Raw genomic sequence first — 14,427 nt, forward strand, 5'->3', positions numbered from 1 at the left:
TCCTCTGTGGCACCGCACACGTGGTGCACAAACATACAAACAAAATGCCCGTACCCAGAAAATAAAAAGAAATAAAATACTTTTAATTAATTTTTAAACATTTTAAAAGTTTTTATTTTTAAATACGTATTTTTAATTTTTTTTTAAATAAAGTATTTTTAAAAGAGAGCAGACATCATCAAATTCCAGTTCCCTAATTTTGTAGATAAAATTGTATGGGAAAAGAGCCACGGCCAGCTGTTACGGCTGTTACAGTAGTCGTTAAGTAACTACAACTGAGATCCACAAACCTTGAAATATTTACTACTTGGCCCTTTATACGCATTTGAGAGGCTGGTGCCCCTCTAAGTGCACTGGGGATCGTAAATCTAGAACTTCCCCTGAGTCCACAGAACAGTGATAGAGCACACAGTTCTTTCTGGACTCCCCTGGAGGGGTTGCTGATTTTGTCTTTGCACCTCGAGTGCCCAGCATAACACCTGCCTTTACTTCAAAAACCCTGTGCACCACCCTGAGTTGATTGAAATTTGAAAAGCATTTATGGTGGGGATTAATAGTATTTATGCTGTTAACTGCAACAGAGGCAGAAGGCCTTGGCTTGTATAAAACGGGATTCTGAAATCAGGTAACAAACCAGGGATAATCAGTCCATAGCTGTCAGAGAGCTCATGAGGTCAATACTCCAGCACTTCCCCTGCTGAGACTCCACCAATCCCTGGATAGAGTCTTCCTCAAACAGCCCCACCCAACAGGACTGCATCTAACCCGTGGGAAGGGAGGAAGTGGAGAGCAGAGAAAGCCTCAGAAATGACACACATCACCTCCTATTGGTTAGCTAGAGCCTCACATACCTGCAAGGGAGCCTGGTAAATGTAGTCTTTACCTGAGCAGCCATGTGCCCAGCTGAAAATTTGAGTCCTAAAACAATCCACGGAGGGTTCTGGAGGACGCCAAACTGTGTCTGCAGAAGAGGCGTGTTTAGCACTTGCTCCTTAGTTGGAGGCCACACGCTTTCCCTAGAGGTAAACCTTATTTTCTGCTCTTTATAAAAAATAACCATAGTGCCAGAGCAGAAGATCTATAATGCTCCTCCATCACTTCCTGCTCAAAATAATATGACAACAAATTCATATAGAAAGACGTCTTCCACCCTCCTGGGTGTCTGCAGCCCTTGCTTTTGAGATAAATCTTTGTAGGCATATTTGAACAGACCCAGAATTTCCATCTTTGGGAAAGGTAATGACAGTGGATTTTGTTGCTAGCTGCACATCAGATTCCAAAGAGGAGGCTTCCAGGCCCCTTAATATCCCTCCTGCAGCAGAAAGGACGGGCAGAGTGGAGGCCATGGAGTCCCACGCTGGCTTCTCTGCGGCGGTCTAATGAGGCAGTTCTCTTGTGTGCCTTTGGCAGTAATGCTAAACTACAAGTGGGTGCAATTCCTGGGCTGAGATTTCTCCCAGGAACTTTGCAAGCCGTGCGTGTTCCATTTGCTGTGATAATACCGTTTCTCTCATTCTCAGAAATGTGCCGAGACCTTGGTATGGCTTGCCTCAGCACAAAGAGCCATTGAATTGTTAATCTTTCTGCTGCTCAAAAGCAAAGGGAAAAGGTCATCAATTTCAGGACTTGCAGCCTGTGGAAAGGAGTTTGACGAAGGCTTCCTAAGGGGCCGTGTGTTATGGAGGAAGCTGTGGGCCACGTGCAAGTCAGGCCGAGTCGTCTGATACGCGGTTTCAGAATTCATTTCCAAAACACCGTTTGATTGTCACACTCCCGGGATCCCGTAATGGGAAGTGCTTGATGTAAAGAGGTGATGTGTAAGTACCTCATCGCTCCACAGCAGGCTTTCCCAGCCTAGCACCACTAATGTTTGGAGCTGCATAATTCTTTGTTGTTCTGGGGGAGGGCAGCCTTCCTTCCTGTGTGTCAGAGGCTGTTTAACAACAGCTGCATCCCTGTTCTATGGATGCCAGGACACCTTCCTGAGGTGTGAACCAGGTGTCTCTAGATCCCACCATATCATCCCCAGACGCCGACATCACCTACTAGCCGAGACTCACTAGTCCACCCAAACTTACGCATGTCCACAAGTGGCTGTGAAGAAAGACAGGCTTCTCTGTTCCTGACTCCCTCTGTGGTTTGTACAGATAGCTCGACAGTCTTGTCCTCCAGTTTCCTGAGCCAAAGAAGCTCTCTCTTGGATCCCAGGGGATCTGCAAGTTAAAAGCTGCTCAATGGGTCTTGTCTCCAGAATACAATCTGTGGGAAGGCAAGATAAATAAGGAGAAGATTTGAATTGGAAGCTGGCCGTGCATCTGGGGGAAACAGTCGGGAAATGGGTGACTGGAATGGGAATATTGGCTGGCAAGTGAGAAAATACAAAGTGGCTGAGAGATTGGGGACTCTTCTGTGGAGGAACTTCAGGAAAACCTTCAACCTGAAGGCCTTGCTTGGCATTTGACACTCACCCCAGTACCTGGCAGTAAGAGTCTGAGCAAACACGGGAGGCCTTTGATTGCATGGAGAGATGATAGAGACAGGTAGAAAAATCAGGGTCCAGTCCCAGTCTACCTGGATTAAAATCTTAGCTCTACCACTGACAGTGTGTCTTTGGACAAAATTCTTAGCCTCCCCAAGCTGTAACAAAGATAAATTTTGTAGGGTTAAAGAAAAAAATTTATATGTGTGTGAATATATATATATATGTATATGAATATTTTATGTTTGCATATATATGCATTCACATATATGAAGTATGTGTTTGTGTAAAATTAGAAGAATTACTGGAACAGTGTAAATATTACATACATGTTTGGTCTGGTCTTATTTGAGAGAAGTGTTTTGGTATGTCACCTAAGGCAGCTCCTGGACTCTACCTGGCGCAGCGTGTAATGCACGGGGGGGGGGGGGGGGGGGCTCGGTAGCAGTGAACTCTCTAGTGTGTGTCAGGAGACATAAGCAGGACTCTACTTAAGCCTGACCTTTAAAGAGAAATACGGTTGTGTTGAAATGGAGTGACAAGGAGCCCGGTGACTTGGGTACCACAGCCACCTCCTCTTCCAGTCTGTTTCCTCATCTGTGCAGTGGGCGTACTAAAACCTGCTTTGGGGACTCCCGTTGTGGTGGCAAAACATGAGAAAGCGTGGGCTGTGTCCGGCTGCAGGCTTACTACCATCCCTGATGCTTACACGCTGTGTGAGCCGTGGGAGGTGATGCAGAGCCTGAGAACCTCAGTGTTCGGTAAACTGAGGGTGATGGCCTTCAGTTTGAAGGTCACTTAGAAGATGAACTGAGATAGTTAGGAAATCTGAAATGCTTCACAAATCAAGTGTTACACGTGAATGCCTGTAATATTACTATAAGCTGTGTGTCAGGGATGCTGTCTCTAAGTACTTCACATTCCACTGATTGCCATTCTTGTCTAGGACAACTGGTCGACCAGTGGCTTAGGGAAACCATATCATAACCCAAATTACCATTGGTGGAGTCCTAGACAACTTGGGTTACATCCTCTCATACTCATCCTCCGCCAAACACCTCAGCCTGCATCCTGCAGTTAGAGACTTCCAGTTCTTTCCATGTGAGCAGGAAAATGTGGTTTCCCCTTATAGGGCATCTGTGCCCCCAGGCAGGCCCCTGGCTGTCATCTACAAGAGGGGCTGTGCTAGTTGTCCTTTTCAGATGGCCCGCCTGAGAGTGGGAAACCCGTGAGTGAGAATAGGATGTGTGGATGATAGAAAGTAAACAAAGGGCAAAGCAATATGTCGGTGGAGCCCAGGAGATGAACGGCCATAGCGGGACTGTGCCCAGAGGGACCTCCAGAGAGTTAGAAGAGGCCTTGGTAGTCAGGAAAGACCTCCCTAGAGTCAGATGTTTGTGGGGTTGGAAGGTAGAAAGGGTTTGGCTAAATCCCTAGAGAGAACCTGAGGTTCCATAGTAACAATGCCGGGCAGTCTATCTTCGGTCTCTGCTGAGTGGTCCAGGGAGTTTTCTCTTTAAATCTCATTACAGATCTTGACATTGGATAATGCACTATTCTGCAGATGGAGAAACTGAGGCTTAGAGAGTTTGTTACCTGCCAAGTCTCATAGGAACTAGGAAGAATGGGGACATGAGCACTGGTCTTGGGAACTAGGCTTTGCTGTCCCATGGGAGCACACTGGCTTTGGTGTCAGACACTGGCATGGCTTGAATGTAAAGTGTCCCCCATAGGCTCACCTGTTAGGATACTTTGTCACAGAGAGTGGTGTGGAACATTTAGAAACTGAAGCTTAGCCACCAAGGTCTCTTCCTGAAGAAAGGGGAAGCTGATGGGGCAGGTGGTAATGATGATGGTGATAGTGGTGGTGGTGGTGATTATGGTAGTGGTGGTGGTGGTGGTAATGGTAATGGTGGTGATTATGATGATGGTGGTGTTGGTAGTAATGATGGTGGTGGTGATTATGGTAGTGGTAGTGGTGATTATGAGGATGGTGGTGTTGGTAGTAATGGTGGTGATGGTGATTATGATGATGGTGGTAGTGGTGGTGGTTATGGTAGTGGTGGTGGTTATGGTAATGGTGGTGATTGTGGTAGTGGTGATGGTGATTATGATGGTGGTGGTAGTGGTGGTGATGGTGGTGGTGGTGGTAGTAATGGTAGTAGTGGTGGCAGTGGCAGTGCCCCCAAGAGAGAATCAGTTACGGTGACAGAAGCTGAGCACCCAGGAGTGCTCGCTGAACAATCAGCATTCAGTAAAGGGGGCTTCTTATTACTGACTGTGACAACGTGGGCTGTTGCCGTAGAGATCCCGGGATCACAGTGGGAGGAATCCCTGCAGAAACTGTGCTCTCATCCAAAACAACCCTCGGTTGGTCAGCTTCCTCACAGGAAGGATGGTGAGGCAGAAGCTGGGGTCGGGCGCTAGCGTCCGATAGTGAGGCAGAAGCTGGGGTCGGGCTGCTAGCCTCACCCCACTCCACATCAGCTCTGTGGCTGAGCAAATGCTGCCATGGGTCCATTTGTGTGCAAAGAAATTCGGGGACCACGAGTGCCAATGGTCTGGCTCACTTGTTGAAGAGTTGGTCTGTAACGTGAAAGTCTGGGACCTTTAAGAAGTGGGACAGGGCAGGAAGTCACAGGGGATGCATTCCTCAGACAACATGAAGATAGGACCCTCAGGATTCTGGTGAGTCTTCATGAGGATTGTTATAAAAGAGTCATTTGGGCCCTCCCATTCTTTGGCTTCCTGTCTTGCCATATAATCCTTTTCTTTCAGCCACAAGTTTCTGCCCAGGTGCCATTCACCATGATGTGCCCTGAAAGACAGGCCCTCGACAGAGGTTGGCCTGGGAAGAGAACCTTCTCTAAATTGAATTCTCAGGAGCAACTCAGTGATAGAGGCTTGCCTAGTGTTGGGGTGCCCTGGGCCCAGTTCCTACTATTCCATAAAAGCAGATATGGTACAAACACCTGGGATGCCAGCCCTCCAGAGACAGTAACAGAAAAAGCAGAATTTCAGGGTCATCTCTGCTACACAGCAAGTTTGAGGTCAGCCGGGGCTGCCTGAGCCTGTCTCAAAATAATCATAAAGTCTTGGACTTTGAGCCTCCAGTACTGGAAGCTAAATAAACATCTTTTCTTTATAAGTACCCAGATTCCACGTTTAGTTATCATACTAGGGAAATAGAAGAAATCAACAAGTAAATTAAAGCTGTGGTCGTCACAGCTTATCCGTAAAATGGATTAAATATAATAAAGACTTCAAAAAAGCTGATGTTTGTAAAAAGCTTAACGTACATTTGGTATGAAGTGCTACATATTCATACTAGATAAATCAATAAAGCATTCAAAGCCCTACAATGGGCCCATTTTATGTATAAGGAAACTAAAGCTGACTGACCCCATTGGCGAGGACGGAGCTGAAGTGTGGGCAGCCTACATTCCCGAGACGCACTTACTAGGGACATGCAAACGTCAAGGAGCCTTCTAGCACCAGCAGGATCAAGGTCAGTCCTGAGCAGGGAAAAATTAAAAAGATAGAAACCTCATACGTAGACCCACAGCACCCTAAGGGTCTCTGCTTTTGTTCACTTGCTAAACTGTCCCCCAAACTGTCTCTACGTCCAGCACTGGCTCTCTCTGGCCTCCTCCTTCACAATTTGCTTGCAAAGACCTTACTGGCACCAGGTGCCTTCTGGGAGCCAGGCAGCCCCTCTGGGGAAAGGATTGCCTCAATTCCTTGATTCCTGTGGTGTTTATTAGACACGCTGTCTACTTTGAACTTAGAAGAACAGTGACTGCCGTGTTCTTTGTACTTGGCATCTGGATTTGTTTCTTCCACAGTGTGTTCTCTCTAGTCTACACTTGGCTTTGTAATGTATATTTGAGGATGGTATATGTACAGGAGTATGTACCTATTGTGTGTGTGCAGGCACACATGTGCATCTGTGCACGTGTGTATGGGAGCCAGAGATCAACCTTGCTGTCATTCCTCAGAAACATTTCTGTTTCTCTGAAACAGCCTCTCGCTGAGGATCATGAGTTTAGCAGGGTTAACTGGCTAGGAAGCTCCAGGGGTACTCCGGTTTCCACGCCACTCTCAAGCACTGGCATCCGTGTGTACCACTCCACCGACAGAGCTAGCTCCCCAGCCCTGTGCTTCTGTGTTCTCTGCATAATGCTCTTCTAAGCACCTCCCGAGATTCACCTCATTTGACCCACAGCTAACATCCTGGAAGAAGAAGTGTTACACAAAGCTCATGTTACAGATGAGAAAACCAGACCACAAGACAGTAAAGCCACTGGCCCCAAGATCACATAGCCGCAGAGCAGCAGAGCCAGACCTGAGCCCAGTGACAGACTCAGCAGAGTTCAAGTTCAGCGCTTCTAAGGTGGCGTGGAGGCTAATAAACACATAAAGGTGTCTGGACATCGCCAGCTGGCATTTGTCACTCAGAAGGCATTGAGAGGTGAGGTGAGCAGAATGAATTAGCTCCTCACCCACGCGCACCCTCCTTACAGAGGAGGATAAGAAGCGCAGTCTCTCCCTGCACTCAGGCCCCGAAGCCCGAAGTCTCTGGAAAACACCTTTCCGAGGCCACGCGTATGAAGTAGTGGAAGACACTGCGCCAGTCTCTCAGGACTTACGCACTTGAGAGATCCGAAAAATTGACCACCTCAGTGGCCTACCTCTTACTTAAATTGATCAGGATTTTTACGGCATCCTTGAAAACCACTCAAAGAGAAAACCGCAAAGTTGGTTACCTGGGGAAGCCCCAGGGGACAGGCTGAATATATTTCTGCATAAATAAGTCATGCACAGAGAAAGGCAGATTTATTTGCTTGGACCCCAGGAGGTCCTGTTGGTTTGCAGCTCTGAGCTTCTGCAGGGACTCTCCAGGGTGGGGCTGTAGCCCTGCCCTGGGAAATGCTGGAGTCCAATTCTCTGACAAACTGGGCTGAATGGAAGCCATGTTTCACACTTTGTTGGAAAATGATTTTTGCCTGCTTAGTTTGCTTGCTCGACTTGGCTCAGACACCAGAACCACTGTTTGCTCTATGCATCTGCGGGCTGCTCGGTAAACAGGTGCTTCCTCGGGCTGTACTCAAAAATGAATGGGGCCAGGTGTGTGGTGCGTGTCTGGAATCCTAGCACTCAAGAGACTGACTCAGAAGGGTTGCAAGTTCCAGGTCAGCGTGCGCTTCATAACAACCCTGGGGGCCGAGGGTGGGTACTAAGTATAGTCTCGTCACTATGTGGTACTGGGAAAACTGAATATCCACACACAGAAGAGTGGGACTAGACCCTTATCTTGTACTATATACAAAAATCAACTCAGAATGGACTCAAGAGCTAAAAGTGTAAAACACAAAGGGAGAACTCCGTGACATTAGTTTCGGTAACAATTTTTGGATGTATCCCCCCCCAAAAAAAATCCAAAATAGACAAGTGTAATTGCATCAAATTTAAAAGTCTCTGCACAGCAAAGGAGACAACAGCAAAGAGACAGCCGAATGAACGGAGCATAAAAGACCCACAGCGTGTGGTCCTTACACAGAGCAGAACACGTCTGCAAACACGTCAGCTATGGTGTGATCAGCCAGAGTATGTAATCAACTCAATAGCAACAAGGAAATAACTCAACCTAAAAAAGAGCAAAGGACCTGAAGGGACATTTGTTAGAAGAAGACAAATGGGCAGTAAGTGTATTTTTAAATGCCAGCCATCACTGCTCATTAGAGAGTTCCACATTAAAATGACAATAAAATGTCACCATAAAAAGACAAAAAAAAAATGCAATTCCACCTGGTAAAATAGCTATGGTCAAAAGGAAAAGGGAATCCGTGTGCGTTGTCGGTGGGAATGTATAAATGCAACCGTTGTCAAAACATGGAGGTTCCTCAAAAAAAAAAAAATTGAAGTAGAACCATGGTAGAATGCTACAGTCTTATTGATGGACATCTAAAGGAAGTCAGTCACTGAGATAGGTCATAGCACCATGTCAAGTTGAAGCATCGTTTACAGAAATTAAGTGGAGTCAACCTAACTGTCCATCCGCAGATGAATAGATAAAGAAAAGGTGGTGTGTGTGTGGGGGGGTATGTTTACAACAGAACACTAGTCAGCTTTTCTAAAGGAAATTCTGTCATCACAACGTGGATGGACCTGGAGGACATGACTTAAAGTGAGGTAAGCTGGACATAAAAAGACAAATGTGGACTTACATGTGTAACCTGAAAACGTTGCTCTCTGAAGAGCAGAGAGTGGAGCGCTGTGAGTAGAAAGGGGTCGAGAGATACGTGTGAGTTGAAGGATACAAACTTTCAATTAGACCAGAGGAAGTAAGTTCAGGATATTTGCTATAAAACATGGGAACTATAGTTTTTAACCTTGTGTTGCATACTTGAAAATTGCTAAGCAAGTAGATCTGGGACTGCAGACATAGTTCAGTTGGTGGATTGCTTGTCCAGCATGTATGAGGAGGAAAAAGAGATCTGAACCACCCTCATCACAGACATGCTCAGCGTGTAAGGTAACACCTTGTCTTAATTTGCCTAGTCTACAGCGTGTACATATTCCTAAGTACCGTGTTATACATTATAAACACATGTGTGTAATTTTTAGCAATCAGTTAACATTAAGTCTCCATGTTTAAACAAAGAACACATGGTAGGTAGCACACACCTGTCTCCCCTGTCAGTTCTTGCTATTTGCATTCACTCTGCTTTGCTTACAGCAAAGAACAAGATGGGTGTGGTCCTGGCCCTGGACTTAGACATGCTGGTAGGAAAAAAAAATTAACTAGGAGCTGGCAACGTGACTCAGCAAGTGAGGGAGGCCCTTGCTACCAAGGCTGATGTCACGAACTGGATCTGGGCCCCAATAGGGGAAGAAGAGAACTCACACCCAAAGTTATTCTCTGACCTAGACATGTGCACTGTGTGTGCACACTTACACATATGGGAGACAGAGAGAGAGAGACAGAGAGAGACACAGAGAGATATCAGCTCATTAATTAAATGAAATTTGATGGCTTTGGGGTGTGTGTGTGTGTGTGTGTGTGTGTGTGTGTGTTTTAAAAAAACTAGTCACTAACTGTGAAGATGCCACCAAGGGGGCTGAGGGAGCTGACCATGAGATGAGCGTGTACACAGGAGAAGGCTACACCTTTCTATAGGTGGTCTGATGGGCTATGGTCAAGTTTATCCATGAAGGACAAGGAGGAGCCACCCCTACAAAGAGCCCCAAGGAAGGCTTCCCAAGGGAAAGAAACAGGGGCACAGCCTTTGGGGCAGGAAAGACCTTAGCTCTGTACCAAGAGCCAAAATTTATCCCTAATATGCTAGAAGGCTTTAGAAAGGACCCAAGGGACCCTGCCTGCACTGACACTCACTCTGACTCTGTGTGAGATGTGACATGGAGTGGGGAGAATGGAACCGAGAAGACCATCAGACTCCTACACCGTTCCACCCAGAGACGTGCACTGGGACCCATCGAGAGCCATGATGGCGGCAAGGGGGATGGATTTGGGATTTGTGTGCAATGTAACAACTGTTGGGGTGGATGTGAGTGTGAGACCAGATTCCAGTTTCAGCACCCGGGTGAGCAGTAACATCAGTGGCTGAGACAGGCAACCAGGAGCACATTCAGAGGGTGCAGACAGAGGTGATCATACAGTTCGTTTGCAGACACTGAACTTAAAGGTCTAAGAGATATCCAACAGTCCAGCTCTAATAGAAGTTAAACACATGGACAGCACATAATATTCTGATCCCCAACAGTTAGGTCACCCCGATACACGCCAGCTTGTCCTTTAGCATCTATATCTCTGGTAATTCCTCTGCCTCAGTTTCCTCATTGTTGTAGTAAGCTGCACATAGCCCTTAGCTCTGGGGCTCACCATGATGATGGTATGGGTTAACACACAGAGGGAGCTTAGGTCGCCACACTGAGTATTCATTTAGTAAACATCAGCTTCCTGTAATAACAATTATCATCATTTTAGCTGCAGTAATTTTCCTGCCATTTGTCTCTTTCTAATTAAAATCAAGGACCTCGGGAGCTGGTAAACACTTGTGATGTTCTTAGAATTATCTGTTCATAAGCTTTTGAGTCCTGTGAACCCAGCCTCTGCCCTCCTCCTCTGGAGCTCCTTGGCGTGGGGTGTGACACAGTGTGGCACTGGCAATGCTTGCCCAGTCACATGGAATGTAGCTTGATTGCACGGAAAGGGGGGAACCACATATCTGAATGAGCTCATGAAGTACTGAGGCTTAGTACTTAGAGACAAGAAGAAATGACTAGGTGGGTTTTTTTATTTATTTATTAAAAATTTCTACATCCTCCCATTTCCCTCCCACTCCCCCCCACTCCCACTTCCCCTCCCCCTCCCTTCCAGTCCTAAGAGCAGTCAGGGTTCCCTGCCCTGTGGGAAGTCCAAGGTCCTCCCCGCTCCATCCAGGTCAAGGAAGGTGAGCATCCAAACAGACTAGGCTCCCACAAAGCCAGTCCATGCAGTAGAATCAAAACCCAGTGCCATTGTCCTTGGCTTCTCAGTCAGCCCTCTTTGTCAGCCACATTCAGAGAGTCCAGTTTGATCACATGCTCCATCAGTTCCAGTCCAACTGGCCTTGGTGATCTCCCATTAGATCAGTCCCACCATCTCCGTGGGTGGACGCACCCCTTGCGGTCCTGACTTCCTTGCTCGTGTTCTCCCTCCTTCTGCTCTTCATCTGGACCTTAGGAGCTCAGTCCGGTGCTCCAGTGTGGGTCTCTGTCTCTATCTCCATCCATCGCCAGATGAAGGTTCTATGGTGATATGCAAGATATTCATTAGTGTGTCTATGGGATAAGGCCAAGTTCCAGCACCCTCTCCTCTGCTGCCCAAGGAACAAGCTGGGGACATCTCCTTGGACACCTGGGAACCCCTCTAGAGTCAAGTCTCTTGCCAACCCTAAAATGGCTCCCTTAATTAAGATATCTACTTCCCTGCTCCCATATCCACCCTTCCTCCATCTCAACCATCCCATTCCCCCAAGCTCTCCCCAATCGTCCCCTTCTCCCAGACTAGGTGGGTTTTTATGTGACAGATGGGAACTACTTTTTACTGTTTTTATTCGTGTGTATTAATTACATATATTGGGTTTCATTGTGACATCTTTCACAGAGTTATATAATATATTTTGATCGTATCCCCCACTCTGACACTGTTTTTGTCTCCCCCAACTCCTGCTGATCCCCTGTCTCTTTCCAAATAATCCTTCTTCTGTTTCCATGTTTTTGCTTTTTTAATAACCCAGTGAGTCTTACTCACATTGTTTACAGGAGCATGGGCACATTACCAGTGGCTGCACCACTGGAGAAAATGTCTTCCTACACCCCTCAGAAACCATTAACTACCTGAAAGTACTCTGGTAGGGGTGGGGCATCATGAACCCCTTCTCCCTTCGTGTGAAATGTTGACAGGCCCAGGCTTGTACAGGTCTTGACCAGGTAACCTCAGCGGCTGTGAGTTCCAGAGCACAACAGCTGAGTTGTGCCACAGAATCAGCCTTCCACGGCACCCCTACCCTTCCTCTAGCTCGCATGTTCTTTCCCCATGATGGGAGCTGCGTGATTTCCCAAAGCAGCCTCTTCCAGCATGGCTAGCATCTAGCAGAAGAAAGGTTGTACATGCAATGAATCAACTCCCAGACAGTTTCATAAACACACACACACACACACACACAACACACGCATACACATACACACACACACACACAGAGGATCCTGGCACATTAAGAAAACACACATAGATGCCACACTTATGCCCCCTGGAGGCCTCTGTGCTCTGTGCCCGAGGGTTTTGCCCTGATACTCTGGTGTAGCAAGCTTCCTTGGCTAAACCATTAGTCCCTGCCACCACACTAAAGGAGGGGGATCCTAAGTTTCTCTGCATAGTTGGCAGTGCCCTTCTCCAAAAGACAAAAGAGGAAAGCCAGTTAAATTTCTATCTTTGATAAACAATAGACAAAGCTTTGATAGAAAGATGCCCTATGCACTGTTGCTTTAGCATTTGTATTTGCCTGATCTGGCAACTCTAGCCAAGTTCAAAGCCTGCATGCACTAGACCAAGAAGCCACAAGACACAGTCCTATTCTGTGCCCCGAAGTCTAAGATGCTGATGCCATGTTTGAAGCTAAGTCCTTGGTCCCTCCATCCTCTCCTGTCCCCATGCCTACAACCACAACTCAGGGGTCAACTTCCAAGGAAGACAAAGCTTCCTTAAGGTGTGTGTGGTGCAGAGAGGCCTTTAGTCCCATAACGTATTTCACTAGAAGTAGTGTCTCTGAGCCCTCAATATTTTGTATTAGATGCATGGGATTATGGCCCCTGCCTGTCCTCTCCCTCACCCAGGTTTCCCAATAGGGATGGTGACATATGACAGCTAGCTAGAGCAGGGCACTCTACAATTGCTTAGTAACTTGATTTAATGATAATTGGTCAATTCACTGGGAGAAGATAGCAATGTCCTCTCAACATGGAGCCTGTATCACCTTCTCCCATCCGTTCCCTTCCCTCTTTCTCCCTGAAGCACCTTGCCATCTCTCGTTTCATCCAGCAAGTTCTCTGGCTTGTTGTATTTGGAACTTAGCGACTCCATCCTGTGTTCCTACTCTTCGTTTATTAATGCCTTCATATCTCCTGTCTGTCACGGGAATGGACACAGACAAATAAATGCCTGTTCAGAAGTCCACAGCCTAGTGTGAGGGGTCAGACACATGAACGAGCAAACAGTAGATGCTACGCTTGGGGGACAGGGTGGCACAGTAGACCCAAAGACTGGCTCTCCACACACGCTACTCTGGTTCAAATCCAGGCTCTGTCACTTGCAAATGGAGTGGCCTGGGTTGGAGGGGAGGGGGGGGGTGTGCTCGTCCCTGTTTCTCAGAGGTTTAAAGTTCCTCACAGGAATTCTGCCTTCTCTTGTGTGGGAATTGAGTGAACCAACTCAGATAAGATGTTTAGCTGAGGACCTAATCTATATAAACACTCCATAAATATGTGCATAACAGTTCTTAGCTGAGAATGCTCCTGGCACGCAAATAAGGGACCAGACCCAGCCACCGCAAGGACAGAGGATTAAGAGCCACCAGGAGGCAGTTGTTTTAACTAAAAGCCTAGAACAGGCAATTTGCAAAAAAAAAAAAAAAAAAGCAAATGAGGAACTTGGTGGAGCTTGCTGGGGGAAATTTGTTCTCAGGGACCAGACCCTGGGAAGGAAAAAGAAAAAAAAGAAAAAAAAAAAAGCCGACAGCACCCATGTGACCATCTCTCCCTCCCTCAGGGCGGACGACTGCTTTTGTGCTTCTCGGAAGCTGGACGCCGTGGCCATTGAAGCCAAGTTCAAGCAGGACTTGGGCTTCCGGATGCTCAACTGTGGACGGACCGACCTGGTGAAGCAGGCGGTGTCTCTGCTGGGGCCCGACGGAATCAACACCATGAGCGAACAGGTACCAATCCGCTGGCACCACACCGCACCTTCTCAGTGCTGGTACTGGGCGTGAGCAGCTGGCAGGACACCGGCTCCCTCTGCTGATCACTAATAATAATATTAAAATAATAATAATAATGCCCCCTCCTCGGTTTTTTTTCTCTTTTTAGTGTTTTGGATTTTTTTTTAATCTTATAGAAAAAATACATTTGTCCTTCTTCGTGGAAAGCTCACATGATCATTGCAGCTGAAACAAAGGAGTGAAAATTAGACCTGTTCAGGAAAGGAAATAATGTCATTAACTTGCCCATCGCTTGTTCTTAGGACTCTGTAACCCTGAGGTCTCTTTACTGGCGTGTTAAAGTCGGTTCTCTGTCGGTCTGCTATTGATACAAGACAGATCTCACCGCACCGTTCTCTTAGAGTTTAAGAGACACCAAAGTCAGTCTGGGGACCCTAGGGCATCACCCAG

General features: G+C 46.9%; 1 protein-coding gene across 3 annotated transcripts in view; it reads left to right on the forward strand.

The window, feature by feature from the left end:
• The window catches only part of Btbd11 (BTB domain containing 11), a 238,809-nt gene that overhangs the window by 195,544 nt on the left and 28,838 nt on the right, over nt 1-14,427 (forward strand). For all 3 annotated transcript variants that reach the window (XM_041674693.1, XM_041674710.1, XM_041674702.1), the window contains exon 5: nt 13,809-13,974. In XM_041674693.1, coding sequence (XP_041530627.1) covers nt 13,809-13,974 — 166 coding nt within the window. The remainder of the gene's footprint in view (nt 1-13,808; nt 13,975-14,427) is intronic.

This window comes from Microtus oregoni, unplaced genomic scaffold (genome assembly GCF_018167655.1).
Source record: "Microtus oregoni isolate MIOR12 unplaced genomic scaffold, Mior012 000001F_ref0000356, whole genome shotgun sequence".
Lineage (NCBI taxonomy): Eukaryota > Metazoa > Chordata > Mammalia > Rodentia > Cricetidae > Microtus > Microtus oregoni.